This window comes from Haliaeetus leucocephalus, unplaced genomic scaffold (genome assembly GCF_000737465.1).
Source record: "Haliaeetus leucocephalus isolate CR32 unplaced genomic scaffold, Haliaeetus_leucocephalus-4.0 Scaffold752, whole genome shotgun sequence".
NCBI classification, from domain to species: domain Eukaryota; kingdom Metazoa; phylum Chordata; class Aves; order Accipitriformes; family Accipitridae; genus Haliaeetus; species Haliaeetus leucocephalus.
The window spans coordinates 985,137-1,009,721 of record NW_010973188.1 but is presented as its reverse complement, the minus strand read 5'-3'; the positions used below and the strand labels follow the sequence as shown (position 1 = coordinate 1,009,721).

The following is a 24,585-nucleotide window of genomic DNA, read 5'->3' as shown; positions in this document are numbered from 1 at the left end:
AGTAAATATTTTAATTGCTGGCTATATTCCTAGAATGGGTTATAAAACACTTTGTTTGTTCATGTGAATACTCAGACTGTAGATAGACCTGCATCCCTTTTAGTCAGATACTTTTTTTCCTTAATGTTATTTTTAAGCATCTCTCCATATGCTTTGCAAGCATCCACAAAAGCCCAAATATATTTTTACCATCAGGTTCTCCTAGCTGCTTGGCTGAGGCAGTGATCTGCAATACAGTTGTATCTTTGTTGTGATTCCTTTGGAAAGCCTTTAACATCTTGGAAAGTTTTTCTTTTTGATAGGCCAGAGCTGGGACTTTATTCTTCTGCTGATGTGCTTTGTATGATTTTAACCTCTTTAGTGGGCTTCGAGCAGGGTGGCAGGAAACTATCCTCATCAGACAGTCATAGCCTTTTCCTCTGCTGTGTCAAAATACATCAGCAAGTAACTGTTTTCATCACCTTTAAACTACTCATCAGGAACAGCTGGGGGCAAATGTTAATGTTTGGCCAGTGAGATCTATGGAGTACACTGGCAAGGATGGATCAATCTGAGACTTTGTTTCCAGTGTCCAGATCCCTGAAAAGGTCTTCAGACTAAAAGACAATTGGAGTTGCATTAAATCCCTCACATAAACCAATATGTGTGGTGGGAAGAGTGGATTTTTTTCTTCTCCATTCTTTTAAACCTGCTTCAAAATGCTCAGTCATTGTTATGACAGAAGGGGCTCATTGGATCTCAGGGATATCAGTGTCTATACTGACCCTGATTGTCTCAGCAATTCATCAAAGATGAAGGAAGGACATGATAAATTGCATTTTATTCCCTTCTATTTGAGCTTACTTGTAGTTCTTAAAGGAGACAGGTCTCCTGTTTCAACATCAACAGTGTAACTGGAGCAGCAGCTACCAGTGTCTAAACTGCCTTTGAAAGCTTATTTGGAGGCAAGAGGTTTAGGAAAATCTCTAGATTGTACTTTTTTTTTTTCTTTTTTTTTTTTCTTCTTCAGTGCTAACCTCTTTCAGACAAGACTTTGATATTAGCAGTTTGTAAGACAAGTACAGCTCCAAAACATGACAACCTTTATTTCTGCACTCATTAATATGTGACTTAGCAAAGCTTAGTATCTTTTTCAAAACCACTAAATAGAATAACAGAAGTTATCTATTTGAAGCATGTTAGAGTTCAAGAAACTTACACTGTTTTAAGGGGTTTATACAATTAAAAAACTTTAATTATATAAACTTAAAAAAAATTAAAAGAACACAGAATGTTTGTAAGGCCTTGTCGTGTTCTAGTTACAATTAAATTACAGTGGAGAAAATGAAATTTGTGAATTAGGAAGACTATTTTGGAAACATTCACTGTAGGTTGAATTAAGAAGACTATTTTGGAAACATTCACTGTAGGTTGAACTTGCTGTGGCTGTATAGAGCCTGACCTGAACTAGCACTTGGTACTTTCATATTAAGCAGTCACACATTTGAAGAAGGATATTCAGTCTTACTGAAGAGCATCATTGCTTAACTTGGCTTGCATAGGTTTAGAAGAGAATTCTAACCAGACTTTTAATGGTTCATTGATTTACACATAATTTTATTTTACAGAAGTAGTTGAAGATGTTGTGCTTGTCAGAAAGCTAAGAAATTTTTACTCAGGTGTTGCAGAACATGAAGATATTTCTAAATTAGTTGTGTTCCTCTCTTCTTCTGTGAATTATATAAGAGAAGTAGCTAGTGAAGTTCTGCAGGACTTTCAGAAATATAAGGTGCTGTGGACTGAAGACAGAGATGCCAAAATTCAGGTGAGTTTAATGATGATCACCTACAGGACTGTTCTTCATTAATCTTTTTTTTTTTTAAAAAAACAGAAAACATTGAGAAAAAAAATCAAGGAAGAAGATGTAGAAAACACATTAACAGCTGAAATTCTTATTTTGTCTTTCAGTAATAGTAGTAGTATATTTCCTAAGAAGAAGTAATAGCATGATACCTAATTTTTGTGTTGGGGTCTGACTTTTCCTGCTTCTGTGCCATTCCAGATACTAATAATCTGGTCCTAATTTGTTAATTGCTTTAATTTTTGTTTGTGGAGCTCTGGATTTTAGGCCACAAGAAACTACTCCAGTCTGACATGATGTATACCACAACCCACAGAAATTCCCACAGCATCAGTGCTGATAATTGTGTACTTTTCTCTATGGAAAGTGTTCACTTTGAGTTTAATACATATTTTTATTCACCACCCTTCCTGTAGTTATTTTAGGAGGTGAATTCTTCATTCTCTATTCCTAGAAAAATTCTTTATACAATTCTTGGTTGTTTGAACTCAAAGTTGAATCCTCAAGCGTGGTAGAAAAATTTAGCATCTACTACAGCATGAAAAAGTTGGTGTCCAGGAATTGGAGGTCGGTGGGACTTTTGCTTCAGAATATTTCACACTGTCCTTCTACAACAGAGTTTTAATTTAGAGTTTGAATTTAGAGGTTCAGTAGAAGAAAGTTGGCTTCCACATGTACTTAATTTAGCCTTGGCTTAGTTGAGTTTTCTATTTTTATCTTTTCTATTTAATAGACTACACTATATATACATAGATCTGTGAATATCGCATTACCTTGTTTACTACAGGAACACTGGTATCTTTTGCGTGTCACAATGCAAGTTGTGCCGTTTATGTGGGCTAAACAACCCACTTTATATGCAGAGCTGAGAATTTACTGTTGGTCTAATTAAAATTTTAAGTCTAATCAAATATATATTATTAGTTTGATTTAGTTACTACAGAAGAAAAGGATACTGCTACAGAGAAAGCCTCAATAATAATGCAGTTAAGTTTTAGACATACATGCCCTAGTTTCTACATTCATTCTTTAGCACCATGCTAACGCTTCCACTTCCACTAGGTACTCTCAGACAAAAGAGTAGAAGTGGGAAACAGCTTTCAGCATTTATTATTTGCCCATGCAATGTAGGCATATTGAATACAGCTCTTGTGTAACATTTCTGAAATGCAGCTTTTCAGAATCACAAAACTTTTCTACACTTGAGTTCTGCTTATGGAACTAAGAAAATGTGTTTTATTGTGATTGTTTCACACATAATTGGGCTAATGGTGTAGTCCTTCTATAAGCGTAGGTGTGTATTTTTTGATCTCTGTTTTGTCACCTGTTTTGACAAAAACAATAGGCACTTAACGTGTCTTGGATATCTGTTTCTCTGTTAAATTTGATTGGAATTTCCCAATGAGCTTGAGAGTTACTGACAGAAATTGATAAATATGAACACCTCATCACATGTGTTTTACTGTGTTAGCAAGGCTACAGAAAGCTAAAAACAGGTATAATATTGGTATACATTTTCAGTAATTCCTGAATAACTGTTGCCACTTGTTTCATCCAAAATATGAAAAAGAACATTTGTTGATTGACATTTTAAACTACACACAGCAATTTTTGGCTAGCCATCCATCTCTGACTGAAATTAAAGAAGAAATACTTCACTATGCTATGTTTGAGCAAGAGATGGAAGATTTAAAACCCATTATTCTTCTTGGTCCAATTGAATTGCATACAGGTAAGACATTTTCTTATCTCTGTATGTACAGTAAGATAATGATTATAATATGTTTTTTGGTTTATTCTCTGCAATAAATGCTTACAATATGAATAGAAATTACTGAAGAGACCTCCTTGACTATCAGCCAGGGCTCATTCAGACCTTTCTAAGAAATCTAGCTTGAAAAAACCCTCCATTCCCCTTCCCTTCTCCTCTTTGGAGTGGTGAAATTAAATTCTGTCATGGCTGTGAAGTCATCATGGAGGGTTGCTGAAGAGTTAATGAATGTTTATTGACACTGATTTGATCATCCCTGGCACTCATCTCTAGCACCAGGTCAGCCAGTGATTATAAAGAGCATTGGAAGCATAAATCACCTTCTTTGGTTTTGGCGCAAGGCTAGCACATAGCTGCATTAGCTTCTTTGTCACTGTCAGTGTTTGTTTCAGTAGGAGATATGACTGCTTAGCCATTCCCATGTTTAGCATCCATAGCTCTCAGAATATTATGTGTTTTCCTGTCTACCTCTAGTGTCTTTAAAGGTAGAGAAGCTGGCACCAAGACTTGGTGTTGTAATGTGTTCCCTCAGTTCTATACAGCACTGTGCCTCAGTACCTGGCCTTCTGTGGCCCTGACAACCTGGTATTCATTGATCGTGTTACTCTGAAGAAGTCAGGTGTGGAGAAAAGTGTTCTCTCTGGACAACTGCTTGTTGAAGAATTAAGATGTTTGTGCTATGACAGGGAAGCAAGGATTTCAATGGCAGTTATCCCTCTCACCTTGCAGATTATTATGTAGCTAACACCTTCTCTAGACCAATGTCACTGTTTGGTTTTTGGTTGTTTTTTTTTCTTTTTTCTTTTTTTTTTCTTTTCTTTCTGTGGCAGATGTTATCATGGTTGCTATCTAGGGATCCATTTCCAAATATCAGTGTAGCCATGTTTCTAATGAGCAACCCCCATCTTTTGAGAGATTAGATTGGTTAGATTGAGAAATAAATCTCTGTACAATTTGTCTTCCTCTTATGTCAAAGAAGACAGAAGCTGCACACTTTCGATGACTAGAGTTCCTTTCAGGATCTTGGTGGCATGTCATCCCTAGCTTTCTTTCAGTGAATGTGCAAAATTGTCAGACTGCTGATTGCATATCCGCATCCAGTTCCTGGATGCAACTTCTTAATGAAACCTCTCTGGAGCCAATTAATTCACTCTGGAAAAACTCTTGCTGTCTATTATTCTGTGACCAAGAGTGATAAAAAGCATTGTATCCAAAAGAATATGGATTTTGTTGATGGTCACACTACTCCCTCATCTGTGACCACTGCATCAGAGAAAGCCAAGTCCTCCAGGTTCAAGAATAAGGATATTAAATGTTTTTTATGATCTGGGGAAACAGGTATTTTTCTCAGACTCAGTTTAGGGTTGGGAATTGATTTATTATCATTTACATATTACAGCTTCTGGACAGGGTACAGTACTGTTCTTGAATTACCCTTGGCCTTCAGGAATCAGATTTTTAATGCTAATAGCCACATGACTAAAGAAGAAACTATATCTGCTGTAAAAAATTTGTTTTGTGAGCAGAAAGGTTATATGCTGTTAGTATCTCTTGGTTTCTCTCACCACAGTACAAAATGCTGCCTATTAAAATCCTAATTTATTCCGATAATAAGTTAGAGTGCCAATGATTGGCTTTTTTGTTTCTTCAGTGTTGCTTTGGGTTTATATACTAACTGCATATGATATGATGTGACACCTTACAGTTTTAGCTGTGAAGTATTCCAAATCCCAGTATTGAAATCCCAAGATGCCATTTCCTCAACAGGTATAAACCATTTAAATATCACTGACCTTTATGCATTTGGTTAATATATATTCAAAAGTATTCTCTGAAAATCTACATTAATAAGTAGGCATTTCTTCTTTATTCATCTTCTCTATATGTTTTATTAGATAAGCTTACCAATGTTTTACAGATATCATAATATACAATAAAACAACAGAAATATATTTAAGTATAGTTGAAATTGTTTTGAAACTTTTAAAGTGCAGTAATTGGATTGCCTGTCTGCTTTTCCTATGTGATGATGTGGGAGATTTTTACAGAAAAAATTAAGATGTGGAGTGAATAATTTTTTTTATAGTTTGTTTGTTTGTTTGTTTGTTTTTTTTAAATCAGGACCACTGAAAATAGCTTTAGCAATTGAAGCCAAAGCCTGGAAGATGCTCCTCTGTCATTATTTAAATGAGGAATATAAAAAGAAAATGACAGACATGATGTCATTCATAAATGAATATTTAAAGAAATTGTCTCGACCTCTGCATGACTTAGATGACGTCAGATTTGCAATGGAAGCTTTATCTATCATACGTGATAATAACATACAAATGGATATGACTCTGGGACCTATTGAAGTAAGATAACTTTTAATTTTTTATCTTTATTAAAATGATATTATATAGTACGAGTCATAAGATAAACTGAGAACCCAAATAATGAGCTTACAGCCCTGATGGATCATGGCTGAAGATGGGAAACAAAGTAATACTTTGTTGTTATTTTTATTAAAAATTATGAATCAGTATTAGATAATTTGCTAGATACTGTATAAATGCAGAACAGAAAAATATTATCTTTCAAATACACTACAATATCAATACAGTCTAGGAGAAAACATGCAGAAATAAGCAGATGAGAGCACAAGAGAAGGGAGCAATATTCTCCCTTTTGCTGTGTGCTTTTCCATTAGCCTTAACCCTCTTCTTTTCTGTTTCTATAAACAAACATCTTGATCATCTAATCCCTTTATAACCAGAATATATTAATGGACCCACACATCATTGTATGCTGTCAGAAACTTGCAGCATTCTTTTAGTTTTCCCTATAAGAAAGAACCTAAAGGAAGCTCACTGAGTTTTATATATACTTGGTATTTATTATCACACACTGAAATAATAAGCTTAAATAGAACACCTTTACCATCGCACATTGAGTACTGTGTTCAGTTTTGGGCCCCTCACTACAAGAAAGACATTGTGAGTTGCTGGAGCGTGTTCAGAGAAGGGCAACCAAGTTGGTGAGGGGCCTGGAGCATAAGTCTGATGAGGAGCGGCTGAGGGAGCTGGGGCTGTTTAGTCTAGAGAAGAGGAGGCTGAGGGGAGACCTTATCGCTCTCTACAACTACCTGAAGGGGGGTTGTAGTGAGGTGGGTGCTGGTCTCTTCTATCAGGAGGCTGGAGATAGGATGAGAGGAAGTGGCCTCAAGTTGCAGCAAGGGAGATTTAGGTTAGATGTTAGGAAAAATTTTTTTACTGAGAGGGTTGTCAGACATTGGAATAGGCTGCCCAGGGAAGTGGTGGAGTCACCATCCCTGGAGGTATTCAAAAAGCGAGTAGACGGGGTACTTCAGGACCTGGTTTAGTGGGCACGGTTGATGGTTGGACTTGATGATCTTGAAGGTCTTTTCCAACCTAAATGATTCTATGATATTTTCATCTACCTTTTGGAGAAGAAATTGTATTGCTGTATAGTAACATTTTCTTTCTTGAAGACTGTTTCATTAACATGATACCAGAAAGGACTTCCAGTGGGTTGTTGTCACTTTTTCTAGTTTTATGTTAAGAAAGTAGGTTTTTTTCTTAGCAATTTATGCAGTGGTTTATAAGTCAGCAATGGTACAGAGACTATTTGAAGACAAATATAACCAGTTCTGTGATACAGAAGAGGTAGAGGTTGAACAAGTAAAGGAAGAACCTGAAAAATAAGTTCAACATTTAAAGTAATACTCAAATCTTCTAAATGTTATTTCTTAGTCTGACTATCTTCAGCCTGAAGATACAGACCTGGTAATCATACTCATAGATGTTAAATAAAACAAGCAAGAGGAACTAACTTCAGCGCTGTCTATTTGCTAGATTTTACATGTGTAGGAAATGGTGCAAAATTTGTAAGTAAATAAATAAAAGGTATACAAGATTATGAAGTATTAACATTGTTTGTTTATTTATACCTGCTTCTGGCACTTTGAGTTGAATATTAGGATAAAGGTTCTTTCCCAAACCACTTACATTCTATGTATCGTGCAAACATTTACTCCCTTTCTATATTAACATAATGAGCTCCATTAATATCAGTAGGGCTAGCCATGTTAACAAGTCACTCTTACATCTTTTTTCCATGAGCTTTCCTTAAATAATGAAAGAATATAGAGCTGATAATATCAAGACATGAATGTAGAACAATGGCAGCGGCTCAGTAATTTCAATGTTCTGTCTTGTTTTCTTGGTGGATTTAATGAGAACTTTGTTGATGGGGTGATTAGGCATTATATTTCTTACTAGAACATGATTGAAGGAAAGAGGGCTTGATGTAAGGAAACGTAGAACAGGAAGGGTACTGAGCATAGTCAATGTGGAATTATCAAGGGATAATCATGCCTGACCAACTTGATAGCCTTCTATGATGAGATGACTAGTGAACTAGGGGAGACTAGTGGATATTGTTTATTGTGATGGAAGCAAGGCTTTTGACACTGTCTCCCATAACATCCTCATTGACAACCTGATGAAGTGTGGACTAGATGAGTGGACAGTGAGTTGGACTGAAAACTGTCAGGCTCAAAGGATTGTGATCAGTGGCAGAAAATCTAGTTAGAGGCCAGTAAGTAGTGGTATACTCCAGGGGTCCATACTGGGTCCAGTACTTTGTACCTGGAGGATGGGGCAAACTGTACCCTCAAGTTTCCAGGTGACACAAAACTGAGAGGAGAGGCTGACACACCAGATGGTGGGACTGCCTTTCAGAGCAACTTTGATGGAGAAATGGGGCTAACAGGAACCACATGAAGTTCAACAAAGGGAGATGCCAAGTCCTGCTCCAGGAGGTGAATAACCCCAGGCACCAGTGCAGACTGGGTAGAAAGTAGCTTTGCAGAAAAAGCGCTGAGTTTCTTGGTGTACACCAAGTTGAACATGAGCCAGCAAAGTGCCCTTTCAGCAAAGAAGGTTAGGGGTATCCTGGGCTGTATTAGGACTTGTGTTTCCAGCAGTTTGAGGGAGATGATCCCCTCTGCTCTGGGGTGTGAGACTTATCTGGAGTGCTGTGTCCAGTTCTGGGCTTTGCAATACAAGAGAGACATGGACATCCTGGAGTGAGTTCAGCAAAAGCTGATTAAGCAATTGGAGACTCTGACATATGAGAGGCTGAGAGAGCTGAGCATATTTATTCCGGAGAAGGAAGCTGCAGGGGGTATTTTATCAATGTGTATAAGTACCTGATGGGGGCTAAGAAGGAAGAGAGAACCAGGCTCTTCTCAGTGGCAGCCAGTAGCAGAACAAGAGGCAATGGGCACAAACTGAAATACAGTAAATTCCATTTAAACCTAAGAAAAATTTACTGTGAGGGTGCTCAAACACTGGAACAGAGTGCCCAAACGGGTTGTGGACTCTCCATCCTTGAAGATATTCAAAACCTGACTGGACATGGTCCTGGGCAACCTGAGGTAGGTAACCCTGCTCTGAGTGGGTGGGGGGCATTGGACTAGCCAATCTCCAGAGGCCCCTTTCAACCTTAAGGGTCTACTCCTCTCTCAGAAGCTGAACAGGAGAGAATTCTAAGTGTAGATATCTGCATGGAATAAACTACTGTGTTTATCAACCATCACAAACTGCACAGAATACAAGTCATAGGTCAAAGGAGAAGCTGAAATAATGCATGCTGCTGTTTGTCTTCATAAACAAATCTTTTGCCTAGCTGTTGGGAAATTATAAAATATGAAAGTAATCTTATTTCTAAGTAATGTCATGTGTGTAGGAGGAGGATAACAAAGGACAAGATATGCAAACAAATTGCAAATGAGAACAAGTAATAAGAAAGGTTCATTCTGTAACAGATACATATGCAGGCATTTGATAGTTTGGCATAGTAATAAATATTTTATAGATGATATGGCAAAATGTTTACAGATGCGTAGTTTAGTGTGCATAGTTATTCAGAGTTAGGAAGAATTAATCAAAATCTACATTCAGGTGGAATGTAGATCAGTAGAATAAAAATACCATTGACATGATAAAATTTTATAAATTCTTAATACTAAATTTATTGTGTTTATATATTTTTTCTAGTATTTCATCCAAGACATCTTTGAAGAAATATTTTTTGCTGTTGTTCCCTAGTTCTTCATTCATCATCCATATTTGAAAAAAACCAAATATTTTACGTCTAAATTACATGAACAAATTTTCTTTGAAATTTTTCTTACAAATTGGATCTATGTTCCTGCAAATGAACTTAAAATGCATCATTCCTAAGGTTTTGTTGGTTTTTTTTTTTCATCTAGGAAGCCTATGCCATTTTAAATACATTTGAAATTGAGGTTACAAAAGAGGAATCAGAAGGAGTTGATACACTCAGATATTCTTTTAATAAACTACAGACCAAAGCTGTGAGTATATAAACCTATGTTATCTTCCATTTGACTTCATGTGCTTTTTTCAGACTATAAATGACAATGTGGGACCAATTGTCACTCTGCTCTCTTTTCTCACTCTTGGCCTCAGTTGCACACTAGTGTCTATACCTTTTATTAGTATGTTCATTTTCTAATTTTATTTTTATAGAGCTCTTTAATATTTAAATATATTATTGTAGCTTTTAGTTACATGCTTAAAACCTGTCAGAAAAATGAGGAATTTATTATGTCTCTGCTCTTTCTGCTTTCCTTCATTTCCAGTTTTGGTGTCATTCTTATCTGATCAGCAAGATTACTACCCTTAGATTACCTGTTTTTAAGAGGTGCACGCTCTGCCAGTGCCCTTACCCATAAGTGATGATTGCACATTTACCTTTATTGCTTAGGACAGCCTTATGTCCCTCAAAAGCTCAATGTTTATTGAATATTTTCTGTAGTGTAGAAGGTTAGATGGAAGTATGTAGATATTTTGTTGAAATACTTAAGTTAGATCCTGTCCCACAGATTAATCACTCCGGAAAGGACTCAAGAGCATATTTTACACTTGCATTTCATGCAGCTCTTGGTTCTTTCTCTCAAGCTTTTGAACAAAGAATAAGAAAGTTGTTAAAGAGAAGGCTGAGCCATCCATGAGGAAGAGGACCCTAACACTTTGGGTTTTAAGAGTTTTTTTGGGGGGAGGGAAGGAAGGAAGGAAGAGAATAGGATCTTTCCCCCTGACCCTTTTCTGTGTCCTTTTGTTTCTCCCATCCCCTTGTAATGAAACATGTTCACTTAAAGGTGGAGGGGAGATTCTGTTATGATTTTTGGTTGTTTGTTTGGGGTTTTTTTCTCTTCACTTTTCAACTCAAAAATTGAATATATAGCACCATAAAAGGAAAAAAAAAAGCTATTTATCTTCAAAAAATTAATTTTTTCAGAATTTTAATACTTTTTTATAGTTTTGCTTTATATATAACTCAATTATCTGTTCCTGATTTTTAAAGAAATAACTTTGATTTTAATCTTTTGTATGTCAGACCAGGGTTCAAGATGAGTTGGTTCAAGTTCAGCCCAAATTTAAGAGTAATTTGCTAGAATCAGTCGCAGTTTTTTGGGAAGATGTGTCAAACTTTGAAATGTCATATGAAACGGTAAATTAATTTAGTAGTTTTCTCTAAGATTTGCTTAGTTTTTCAATATTTTTGGTTTGCAGCATTTGGGTGCCAGAATTTTTTTTGTGCTCAGCTGCTGGATGTTTGATGCCATGGTTGCTAAGCAGTCATCATTGTAGGTTAAACTTTTCAGTATGAAGAAGTAACAGTATACATAACTGTAAGGAAAGAAATGAATCCCTGGTGGTACAATTTGCCATGAAATCTTAATTTAGAAATTAATTCAGAAATTGTACCACATGGTATGGCATCTTTCCTCACACATCAACATTAAAAAAGAGGGTCTCAGGCCACTCACTGTGTATTTTATCTTCAGCAAAAGAACAAAATATGAAAAATGAAAGTCTAGTCCTATTGAGTTTAATTAAGCTAAAGAATTTTCAATTTCATAAAAGTTATCTTTTTTTAGATTTACCATTGTAAGTATTGCATTACCAAGATACATAACTTGATTGGATTTTGACTATCAAAAAAAAATGCATTTTATGGTGACCTGTAAATATACAGTGGCCTTCAGTCATTTGAGAATTAATATCCAATTTTTGTTAACTGCTTGTTTGAAAGGAAGGACCTATGGTTCCAAGTATTCCACCTCAGGAAGCCAGTAATAGGCTACAGATCTTTCAGGTAAGAAAATAAACCGTTGAGTTTCCAAATAATTAAAATTAGATCTGTTATTGCTTATCAAAACAAGTTTAGAAAAAGTCACATCTACAGTATTTGGTAAATATGTCTTGCTGAATATTCTGTGTAGTATTATGTTAACTATACTTTAGTTTCTGTCAGGCAATGTTTTCCTTAATGTGGAAGGATTGATTGATGGATGTGTAACCTTGCTTCACTCTTTGCATTTTGTGAGCAGAGATTATCTACTTGAAGTCATAAAAGCAGTAGAAAAGGGAAGATTCAAGTATGACAACTCAATAATGACTGAAAAGAAGCCAGGTTGCATAGTCACATGAGCCAATCTTTTAATCTTTTAAAGACCATATTTTCCATTAGATAATTGTCTTTCAACTTGATATTTGTTTGTTATGAATCTTAGTTTGTGGGTCCATAACCAATTTTTCTTCTATTTTCAATCCTTCCTTTCTCTGCAAGTTATAGTAACTTTAACATTTTTTTTCAACACGACTTTTGTCAATCTCTTACATATTGTATAGACTCTGTAAAAAGTAAATTCAAAGTTTGTGAAAAGCACTAGGTAACTACAGAAGGTGCTTAAACCTAACGTATCTAATATGTACTGAAAATGTAGTGATTTTGATTGCATTTGCTGTATTTATTATTTTGCCAAAGGAATGCCTTGTACTTATGGTTAGTAACTGCCAAAATATTTATTTCTATTTTTCCATAGGCTGTACATTTTACCATCTGATACAAATATTTTCTTTTTTTTTCCTTGATGGAATTCATTTCACATCCCATTTTTATAAAATGGTGTTTCAAATTCTTGCTTCTTACGTAAACTTTCATTATTTTAATTCAATATATGGATTTGAGTATTACATGAGAACTGTTCAAAATTTTAAAGATAAAATATTTTCAGACATTTAAATATGCTTCTAACAGAATTATTTTAAGACAAGTTTAGAACTGTTTAATGATTAAATATTAGGCAATTTTAAATGAAAACTTATATTATAAACATATTTTCATCTTGTCTGTATGAATCCAAATTTTATCAGGCTAACTTTGATGAGCTGTGGAGAAAGTTTATCACATATTCATCTGGTGAACAGTTGTTTGGATTGCCTGTCACAGACTATGAAGTTTTGCATAAAGTCAGGTAACTGTGGATATACAGCTGCCTTAAGTGTTTATTAAGTATGTTAGAAAGGCCTAGGGTACACCAAAGAGGGAAATATTAAAATATGGAAGGATAAAATAATAATAATTAAAAAAAATCAATGAAAATTTTAGAAATCTAATGAATTTGCCAATAAAAAAATAATTGTATTTATTATGGTAACAGAACCATACCAGTTTATTTTACTACATGTAAATACTATATAAAGGAGCAGAATACCATGTCCTAGGAAAAAAAAAATCTATATAACCTTATATATAAAAGCAGATGAGTAAATATGGTATTATGTATTAAGATATGGTACGAAAAGCAAGCGAGGAAAAGGCAAGGAAGGGTCAGTGTATCATCATATATGAAAAATATAACTAGAGCTTTTATGAAATTCTAAAGGTTTGAGCAGCTGTACAAATGAGGGTCAGATTCTAAAGTTTCTGCACCAGCCATTTCAATGGTTTGATGATGAGTCACACCGGATGAGGATCTGACCCTTTAAGCTGTTTTTAGATCAGCATTTTAGTTCAGATTCAGAGAGTGCATCTAAAGAAAATTGACTAATTGTCCCGACTTACCATGCTCTGCTCTGCACTCCAGAGCCAGCTCAGGGTACATAAGCTAGGTTCCTTTTGCATGAATGGAAGTTTTGTAGCACTAGACTAAAGCAAAACTTCCCCCAGATATGTTTACTGTGGATATTAGGTTCTTAGCACCAACTGTCTGCTCTTTCTTTTTGGATTTCATTTATGAAGTGTCCTTTGCTACAGTAAGAAAAATAATCTAATTGATCTACCTCAGTTTTTTGTAGTAATATTACATATACTATGTATTTAACTATTGTGAGATATCCAAATAGCTGATTGAGATTATCACTAGGATTATTTTTTTTTTCCCAGGAAGGAGTTAGGCTTGCTTCAGAAATTGTATGGATTATATGATACTGTAATAAACAATATCAATGGTTATTATGAGATACTTTGGACAGATGTAGATATTGAAAAAATTAATGCTGAACTTCTGGATTTTCAAAATAGGTATGTTCATAGTATGAATTATAACTGATGTTAAATGCATTAAGATTTAGGTGACTTCAGTAACAAAACTTCCAGGAATAAAGTTCATCATAAAGTAATAAGATTCTTCAAGGAAAAGTGGATTAACACTGTGATTTTAGTTAACCAGCCTTTTACCTGTAGTTTTGATAATTGAAGGGCATACAATCAGTTGAAGAGTTGATCTCCTTAGCTAAACAAGCCAAGAGGTTAGGAGAGCTGAAAGTTTACTTGTAAAGGTAAGTTCTTGAACTAGGAGGATTAGCCCATTGATTTTAAGTCCTGAATACAAGAATAAAGTTTGAGTCTTAGAATATTTTATCCTTTTTTAAAAAACATTTCTGCCATTTCAAGTACATTAACAATGCTGAGCGTCTTAAATATTATGGGTTTGTAAAACAGTTACAAATATTGCAGTAATGCTGAAAGCTTCAAATGGTTTTGACACTGTTGAGAGGATTAGATGTAATTAGTTTGATTCAGAAGTATTTTCTAACCTTTTAATTTAACTCTTTTTAATATTTTCAAAAGTACATATTTTATTTGGGGAAGAAATATAATATAGAAGACTAGGACAAGGATTATTTTACAACAGAATAACTGCATCATTGAGTGTAGCCCCCAACTCTCCTGCTACCTAATAGAGTTGTGTTATAAGCTTGGCAAGGCCCATTCTAAAACAATTCCAGCTTACTTGGCACTTTCCTTGCACCCCCAGTCCTCTTATTAGAATAATATTCCAGAATCTTTCATTATTAATTTCCAAAACAAAAGCATGACTAATTGATGTACGTTTGTACTTGTGCCAGTATTTGGTATCTTAGAGTATATCTATACTACAGTTATAGAGCAGTGCAGGCCTGTTAAAACAGCTTTAAATCAATCTTAGGTAATGTTAAAATCTAATTGCTGAAATACAGAGCTCCACAAGAGCTAAATTATATTACTTTCTGAAACTGACATTTGTTTCAAATAGTTCAAGTAGAATTGTATAAAAGGGCAATTACTTCTGTAACTGCAGTGAAGAGAAAAACCTTCAGTATAAGTAGTTCTTTCTTTAGGCTGTTAAGTACTCATCCCACCTATTTACACATCATTTCCTTCTATTCTCCATTTTGTCAATATATCTTACCTCTTGGCATTACTTTGGCAGTTTTTCATGGCTCATCACACTGATGAGTTCAGGTAACCCCAAAATAGTAGCATTTCTTCCTTCCTAAACTAGGGGGAGAGGATCTGTACTACAGAATGTGGAATTTTTTATTTGATTTTTTTTTTTAAATTTGTTTTTGTTTTTGTTTTATTTTGTTACTGGCTACTATTCCAAGGTGTCATGGTAGTCTAGTAAATATATGTTCTCCTGAATGGTTAACTGATTGTCAGGGTTTAAGCCCAGCCAGCAATTAGGCACCACACAGCTGCTTGCTCACTCCTCCCACACCCAGTGGGATGGGGAGGAGAATCAGAAAAAAAAGTAAAAACTTGTGGGTTGAGATAAGAATGATTTAATAACTGAAGTAAAATAAAATACTAACAATAATAAAAATAAAATATAATAATAATAATAATTGTAATGAAAAGGAATATAATTAAAAAATAAAGGAAAAAACCCAAGTGATACACAATACAATTGCTCACCACCTGCTGACCGATGCCTGAGCAGCGCTCTGCCCCGCCCAGCCAACTCCCCCCAGTTTATATGCTGAGCATGACATCCTATGGTGTGGAATACCCCTTTGGCTAGTTTGGGTCAGCTGTCCTGGCTACGATCCCTCCCAGCTTCTTGTACACCTGTTTGCTGGCAGAGCATGGGAAACTGGAAAATCCTTAACTTAGCATAAGAGCTACTTAGCAATGACTAAAACATCAATGTGTTATCAACATTATTCTCACACTAAATCCAAAACATACTCTAGAAGCTACTAAGAGGAAAATTAACTGTAACCCAGCTGAAACCAGGACCCTGATATATCAGATATGTCATTATAAGGCATAAAATTGGTAAGTGAATAATTTCCATAGCTTTGAAATTGCTTTTTTGACAGTCGGAGTTGAAGGTTGGGTCTTAGATTTGCATTGTTTCCAAATTTCTAAGTGGGAAACGTTAACCAGAGACTAATAAACTTTCAAGGAAATATGTGCCAAAGTGTATTTTTCTTTCCCAAATTTGAGTTTACATATGCTGATAGAATTTCAGGGATTAAGAGTCTCTCAAAGAAGCAAGATGTTGACAGACACCTAATTGCAGTATCTTGTTTTTGTGTAAAACAGTATCTCCTCCAGTATCTTCACAAGACTCAATAAGGATAACAGGGCTTCCAGCTCTGGAACCTGCAGCGTGTCATTCAAAATTTGCCTCTTCACTGTGTCTGATTCCTGTCTCCCAAATCACTGAACCTGATATTAACTCTTTACTACTGAATGAAAAGAATGGCTGCAAACAGTGAAATTTATAAAATATTCAGATGTTTTGCCTGGTTTTCTAAAGAAAAATGTTATCTGTGATGTTACTCTCTGACCACGTCTGTGCTCCTCTTTTTCAGCATTCTTGAATACTTTTTTTTTTTAAATCTATTGGCTAGTTTCAACTTTCAACAAGGCAGATTTCTCACAAAATAACCTGAAGTGCCTATGAGTTTTACAAAGGTCAAAACTTCACAGTAGTCCAAAACCAGACACAAAATACTTTTTCCCCCTCAGGGAAAGGCAGACAGGTATTAAACATTCTGTTTGACAGCAGCCAGGGAGCTAATCAACATGAATGTACTGGCAACCAAACAGCATCAACATAGCTCTAAACCAGACACAGACTGTTGTGTTGTACCTGATTACAGAAAATATGAAATTGTATCAGTGGGAGGTAGAGAGATAAGTGACAAAGGATGCAAAACCAAGGGAAATAGGATCCAGGCTTTATAACTTTTCCTGCTAAGGATATACTTTATCATTTACATTAGGACATTCCTGTGGTGGGTCAACTGCTTAATTTTTAGTGTGTAGGCTCTGTAAAAGTGTGGTCAAAGAGGTGAATATTCATTTAACTGTTTTGCTGGGTTTTTTCCACATTAAAAGTATATAATTTTCATTTTCTTAGTGAATAGTTTCAGGACCACTAACCAAAAGTAGAGGAGAAGGTGGTCATATCTTTCTAATTTTCACGTCTATCTCCAAAGTAGTATGTTAATATGTGCCATGTGTTTTACTGGTATTGTAAATCAAAGTAAATATTGTATTTGTACAAGGATTACATATATGAAATTTAACTAATTTTGCTTTAGTTTTTGTTTGCCAATAGAGTTTGTGATGATAAGCAGCAGATAAGCTATGTTTTAATGCAAACCATAATATTTCTGTTTATTTGCAAAGAACATATTAATGGTTAAAACTGTTAAATATTATAATTTCCTAGTAGGGCATTTGCATTAGTTTTTCCTAAAAAGGTAGAATAATTGACACAAATTGGAATTTTACATGGAAAATGTTGACCTCAGTACAAGCTTCTTTATATCTCCTTGTCTGTTTTTAAAATGTTTAAACAATTTCTCTTTTGACAGAAGAGACCTTTACTACTGTATCAATTTAACTCAACTGCAGGTGCCGTAGACTACCTAAAGGACTCCGACACTGGCAAGCTTTTTTAGATCTCAAGAAAAAAATTGATGATTTTAGTGAGTCTTGTCCTTTGTTGGAAATGATGACTAACAAAGCAATGAAGCAAAGACACTGGAATCGTATTGCTGAAACAACAGGACATCAATTTGATATAGAATCTGATTCCTTTTGCCTTCGAAACATCATGGAAGCACCAATTCTTAAACATAAAGATGATATTGAAGTAGGTACATACGTTTTATTTTTTTTTCCCCTTCATATTCATTTTATATTGTCAGCAAAAATAATATGATTACTTATAAAATTATCACCTTTTTTACATTGGTAAAGTCCTTGACTCTCAATCAGACCACACTAGTTTTAAATAATTTATATTTTATTTAGAAGTTCTTGTCCTTATGAACAAAGACAGAGGTAGCAGCTGGAATCTTTGGAAACTTATTGCTAGATAATCTCTTCTCATTCTTCCTGGCCCTATTTTCTATGATTTTCATAGTCCTTCTAAAACATGAAAAAAACCAGACAAATCTTCAAATGATCATGGTCTCCCACTTTTTTAACTCTGTAGTGGCTTTAAACATTTGTAAATAAAACAGAAATTTTACAGGAAGGCTCCATGCTTGTTAATATTTAGTATGAGTACTTTTCTAGATCTTTATGGATTCTTCTGAACCATACAACTTCAAAAGGTCCCCCACATAACCTGAAAAAACTCTCGATGGAGTTTACAAGTTTCACAGGGTAAATATGCGTGCAAAAGCTATTGTTATATCCATACTTTATTTATACAGAAGCATTTCAAGGTGATCTGCTTAATTTTGAATTAAGCTCTGATTTGAATAGAATGTTGGACTTGATGGCCTTTCCAACCAAAACTATTCTTAGATGCTGTGATTCTATAAATTGAAATGTGATAAGACTGAGAGTTCATCTGGTGACGAGTCTCCATCACTATGCTAAATTTTGTAGAAATGATTCAGAAATCTTGTTATGCAGAAATAACAAAATGTGAAGCCACAGAAGTGGTATATCCATGCATTTCCAAGTGTATATTTTTCAGTTATCTGTACATGTAATTTAAGTAAAATTAGTAGTGTGATCTCTGCATTTGTGTGACACATTTCTGTACTATTTAAAAACAATATATGGAATTTTATAAAATATTCTATTACTTGATGTGTAATATTAGGAAAGATTTCACTTCTGAAGAATGGAGATTCTAAAAAATGGTTTGTTCTTTGCAGGATATATGCATATCTGCTACAAAGGAAAAGGATATAGAAGCCAAACTATCTCAAATAGCTGATATTTGGGGAAGCCAAATTCTGAGCTTTTCATCATTCAAAGGGAGAGGAGAGTTACTGTTAAAGGGAAATGAATCATCAGAAATGATAATGTTGATGGAGGACAGTTTAATGATTCTTGGCTCTTTACTGACCAATAGGTACTTTTAAATTGTGTATGGTATTTTCAGAAACACACCAAGATAGCAACTGTACTATTATTAGGCTAAATCAGCGGTAAATTTAAATGGAATATTATTTTTTTAATGAAAAAGTATGTTATAATGTCTAATGAAAATCTTCTTCAAGTGGAAGACTTTAATGTATTAGTAGCAAACTATTGTCTCAATAGATTTGAATATAATCAAGCTGGTTGAAATTTTCTGCAAGATTCTTCTTCCTCTAAGTGAAACAAGTGTTGTTTGGGGTTTTTTTCACCATTCTGGAGTATTTATTTTATAATAGCTTTATTTAGCATTAAATAATTTCTGCTTCTCATCCTTTTTTAGATACAATGCACCATTTAAAAAGGAAATTCAGAGCTGGATTTATAAACTAAGCAGCTCTACAGACATAATTGAAGAATGGCTGGTTGTGCAGAACCTCTGGATTTATCTTGAAGCTGTTTTTGTAGGGGGAGATATCGCAAAAGAGTTACCCCAGGTAAACTTCACAATGCCTGCCTAAAAGCTATCTGTGTAATAATTTCGAACAGATTGTGCTGTGAAAGTACTTATGTTTTTGCTATATATAGGAAGCAAAGCGTTTTCAGAATATTGATAAATCATGGATAAGAATAATGCAACGAGCTCGTGAAAACCCAAATGTAATTAACTGCTGTGTTGGAGATGAGACTATGGAGCAACTTCTCCCTCATTTACATGAACAGTTGGAAGTATGTCAGAAATCACTTACAGGGTATGAATTGTTTAATTTTTAATGCATTATTATTTGTAAATAGTTTATATGAGTTATAGTAGGAGGAGCTCGAAGATGATCAGGGAGGCTGGAGCACCTCCACTATAAGGATAGGCTGAGAGAGTTGAGGTGGTTTTGCCTGGAGAAGAGAAGGCTCTGGGGAGACCTTATAGTGGCATTCCAGTACTTAAAGGGGGCCTACAAGAAAGACAGGGAGGGACTCTTTAACAGGGAGTGTCGCGATAGGACAAGGGGTAATGTTTTTAACTGAAAGAGGACAGATTTACATTAGGTATTAGGAAAAATTCTTTACTGAGAGAGTGGTGGGGCACTGGAACAGGTTGCCCAGGGAAGTTGTGGATGCCCCATCCCTGGAAGTGTTCAAGACCAGGCTGGATGGGGCTTTGAGCAACCTGGTCTAGGGGAAGGTGTCCCTACCCATGACAGGGGGGTTGGAACTAGATGATCTTTAAGGTCCCTTCCAACCCAAACCATTCTATGATTAATAGTATTTCAGTCTTACTTTCATTCTTAGAAAAAATTGAAGAGCTGAAATATTCTAATAAAAATCTTGTTCAATTTTAAAGGTACTTAGAGAAGAAAAGACTACTGTTTCCTAGATTCTTTTTTGTTTCTGATCCTGTCCTACTTGAAATTCTTGGACAAGCAAGTGATTCTCATACAATTCAGGTACAAAATTAGTGATATTTTTTTTTCTGCTTATAACGAAAAAAAAAAGAATATGGAAAAGCATTTAATAAATTAAAATGTAACCATTTTCTTATAAACTTTGCTTGAGAAAAATTTTTGTTTCTTGCTCTTTAGTCTTTAAGAAAATATGAAATGGATATCTGTAATTTTAAAAAATCTTCAGAATTTAGAACACCACAGTGTGGTCCCATCAAGTGATTTGCTGGTGGTTCCTTTCCACAACTAAACTAACAGAACGGACCCTGTGAGATTTTCATGATTTGCATATTGCAAAATTCATCCAGCTAGTCTGGAGCGTTACTGAAGGTTTATAGTCCAACTAGTCTGGATTGTTACTGAGGGTTGACTAAGATAACATAGTTGATCTCATACAATAGCTGATCTCTGTTCCCCTAGATCACCTCTGGAAACTGTAAAAAAACCCAAAACCAACCAAACAAAAAAAAACCCACCAGCAAATGAAGGTAAAATCCTACATAACCATTTCTCTAATTATTACCTACAGATGGTCTGAAATTCATCTGTAGGTTCAGATGAACATTTACAAGATAACCTTATCTGAGATTTTCTTCTGTTTGCTAATGTTATATATTTACATTGAATGACTTCTGAATTATCCTTACAGCCACATCTGCCTGCCATATCTGACAATATAAATGAAGTAGACTTTCACCCAAAGGATTATGATCGCATACTGGCAGTCATATCAAGAGAAGGAGAAAAAATTCCAGTAATTCTCTGAATTTTTTTTTTCCAGAAATGTTGTTGATAGATAAATCATTCTATTATTGAACATATAAGTATATATTACATTGAATAATTTGAATTTAATTAATTACAAATGAACATTTCTAGGATTTGTGTAACAAAACTATAATATGTCTTCATTAAATAAATTTCTAGTATGTTTATTGAAATTAAATCTGTTGTCTTGAACAGAAATTTAATAACTATTTAGTAACTAACGTTCTTGAACAGAAGTTTAGTAACTATGTTCTATTTTGTACCTTTTACTTTTATTAATTTTTCAGTTGGATACTCCAGTGACTGCAAAAGGACCAGTAGAACTTTGGTTGCAGGATTTATTGCGTGTGCAGCAGAATTCATTGCATGGCATAATTAGGACAGCATATTATCAAATTAGTGACCCAGGATATCAGTTGCTGAATTTTCTTAATCAATTCCCAGCACAGGTGAGATTACAGGATGTGGATTTGTGTGTGCAGTCTGGGTTGGGGGCGGGTGGGGAGGTGGGGTGGGATGTAAAGAGCATAAAGGATTGTCTATATGAGGAAGTTTTCATAGAGGATGCAAGGATAAGGATCTACTCAGTAGAAGGCAATCCTTAATGACTTCAATTTTGGTACCCTATGTATAGCATAATATTTTTCTTGTAATCTACTTTAAAATGACTTTTTTCTTCTCTTGGAGAATAGGAAGTAGAGCTTATATTTTCTGTGATGGATATTGAACCCCTTTCAGATGCAAATAAAATTTCATGTGCAGATTGATTTCTTTCTCATAATTAAGGTTGCAAGAGCTATGATTGTTATTTATCTCATCATTTACAAGATTTACCTCATAGTGCATATATTTGTCACTATGATAATGCAGCCCTAGTAGAAGCCTATCTTGAAGGATTCTAGTTTGCCTAAAGACTTTTCCATTTTACTGATAATTCATAAATTTCATTAACAAGTAATGAATTGTTTCCTATTCTCTACAAATTCTAACTCTGTAATTTGCTAATCAGTACAGTGCTGGGTGTAATTTTTTAATAGAGATTCTGCAAATGTTAAAACTGGCCAATACTTTGCCAATTTAAAAAAAAAATTAAGTACACTTAAATATTTAATAGAATTATCTTAAAGCTGTATTTATGACATAATTATGTATTATCTCAGCATTATTTATTTTAAAAAATCTACTATTTTTCTTTAAACAGATAAGGACTGTCTGTCTTATTTGCATGTCAGATATTTTGAAGTGGCTTTATTACCATCTGTAAAGATCTTCTTTCTCATGTCTTGCTAATCCAAATGTTTTTATGTTCAAAAAATTGTTTGTGTTGGCAGGGGGGAGAAGAAGAAGTGGTCTTTGGCCAAGAAATTTAAAGTACAGAGAAAGAAAAGCTGTGTTATAGGACAGCAAAGAAATTGGGCAACATACTGACAAATATTTGAAATGTTTTCTTTCCTTCAAACTGCCTTTTTCCTGTCTCAGAAGCTTCTGTTACAGGTAGCATGAAAAAGGTCACATCCAAAGATTTTTAATTTTGTTTCCTCTAACTAGTCATTTTAAAATAAATTTGGTTTAGAGTCTACTGATGATAGCCTAATGATTCTAAAATGGTAAGATATTTCCTGCTGCACAATCTCTGTAACAATGAACTTACTACAGGTATAGGGAAATAGAAAAGTAGAAAGAATGGGTGAGTCAAATTTTTAACTCTTGGTGCTTTGTGACTGTAGAAATGTGGGGAAAAAAGGTATCGATACAGTTCTCGTCTATCCTGTTTTGTCATGGGTGTGCTGATGCTGTAAATCAAAATCAATCTGAGACTGTAGTTTACACACAACATCCTATAACTCTCTAGATTTATTTGAAAGCAAAATAATATGCAGTTCAGTGTGCTTTAGCCTGTACTCCAGTCATGACACCATGTTAGAAAGATAGCAATCCATCCCGTGTTCAGTAGAAATGCACAGAATTTTTTTTTGTGTTCTTTAATTAGCTACGAATGGGAAATTTTCAGAAGGACTTCTCCCCACAATTTAAGACCTCTTCATGTTTGTGATATTGGAGTACACTTAGGGATTGTAAGTGAAACTGACTCATTGTTAATTTGTGTCTATCTCAGTATGTGACAAATTTTTGTAAAATTTTTTAAATGTTTTCTCAGGAGTTTCCAGTACCACAGCAAAGCCAACTAACTCAGCACAATATCCTGGTGAGATAGCATCACACTGGACGTAGTGATAATCTCTACACCGTAATTTATTGTTCCTATTATACCTAAGGCTTCTATAATAAAGGTAGTGTTCAACAAGTGATTTTTTTGTATTTTTTTCACATATTAAATTTGTAGGTTGGATTACTGGGAATTCAAATGTTGTGGACACATGATTCAGAAGAAGCTCTACAGAATGCTAAAGAGGACAGAAAAATCATGCAAGTAACCAATGGGAGATTTCTGGAGATTCTGAATATGTTGATTAGCCAGACCACGCATGATCTTTCCAAGTTTGACAGAGTGAAATTTGAAACGCTAATTACCATTCATGTACATCAGCGTGATATTTTTGATGATTTGGTAAAGTATAGATTTTGATTTCTAGCAATTAAATGCATTTTCTGTCATAATTTTTCTTATACGTGGTAGTTAGTTACATGTGTATGCATGTTTTCATAAGACACAAATACCCATAATCTCACCATAGTAAAACCAGTACATTTTGCTTAAACTAGAATAAAATCCATCAGTTCTGTCATCTAAATATTTGCTCCAAAGTTTTATGCTTTTCTTAAAATATTTCAATTTCCCACTTCTTCCTACAGAATTGTTTTGATAGACAAAAACCTTTTAGTATGTCCTTTCTTTAAGAAACTGTTTCATTACTCTTACTTGCATAACTAAAAAAGTTGAGTCTGCTGAGGGTGTTGTAGCTTTATCATCATAGATAATTTCCTTATGGCTTGTTACAGAATCTCAGGAGTTGGCACTAGGCTGCACTTTAGCTCCACCTGTTCTAGAGTTACAGCAATGACAGCAACATCTTCTGTATCTCGTTTCTTCCTTCTGTCTCCTATTCCTTTGGACAGTAGGCTATTGCGATTCTCCTTCTGGTTCCTAAGGAGAATACATAGAAGACAAACAAACAAAAAAAACCTACTAAAACCTACAGATAAAGCCAATCCTATATTTAAACTTTGTAGACTGTGGTAAATTGTTGTATTGGCTTTGTGTGGCAAGGTTTTGGTAGCAGGCGGGGTTACAGGGGTGGCTTCTGTAAGAAGCTGCTGGAAGC

The 24,585-nt window shown here is 34.7% G+C and overlaps 1 protein-coding gene across 1 annotated transcript in view; it reads left to right on the top strand.

Moving 5' to 3' along the window:
• DNAH8 (dynein, axonemal, heavy chain 8) overlaps nt 1-24,585 on the top strand; it is a 154,877-nt gene that overhangs the window by 36,849 nt on the left and 93,443 nt on the right. Inside the window, exons 25-40 of the mRNA XM_010581130.1 lie at nt 1,608-1,804; nt 3,446-3,572; nt 5,733-5,968; nt 9,892-9,996; nt 11,043-11,156; nt 11,742-11,804; nt 12,866-12,966; nt 13,878-14,015; nt 17,628-17,868; nt 18,890-19,089; nt 19,438-19,591; nt 19,683-19,846; nt 20,434-20,536; nt 21,183-21,287; nt 21,589-21,750; nt 23,646-23,870. Coding sequence (XP_010579432.1) covers nt 1,608-1,804; nt 3,446-3,572; nt 5,733-5,968; nt 9,892-9,996; nt 11,043-11,156; nt 11,742-11,804; nt 12,866-12,966; nt 13,878-14,015; nt 17,628-17,868; nt 18,890-19,089; nt 19,438-19,591; nt 19,683-19,846; nt 20,434-20,536; nt 21,183-21,287; nt 21,589-21,750; nt 23,646-23,870 — 2,435 coding nt within the window. The remainder of the gene's footprint in view (nt 1-1,607; nt 1,805-3,445; nt 3,573-5,732; nt 5,969-9,891; nt 9,997-11,042; nt 11,157-11,741; nt 11,805-12,865; nt 12,967-13,877; nt 14,016-17,627; nt 17,869-18,889; nt 19,090-19,437; nt 19,592-19,682; nt 19,847-20,433; nt 20,537-21,182; nt 21,288-21,588; nt 21,751-23,645; nt 23,871-24,585) is intronic.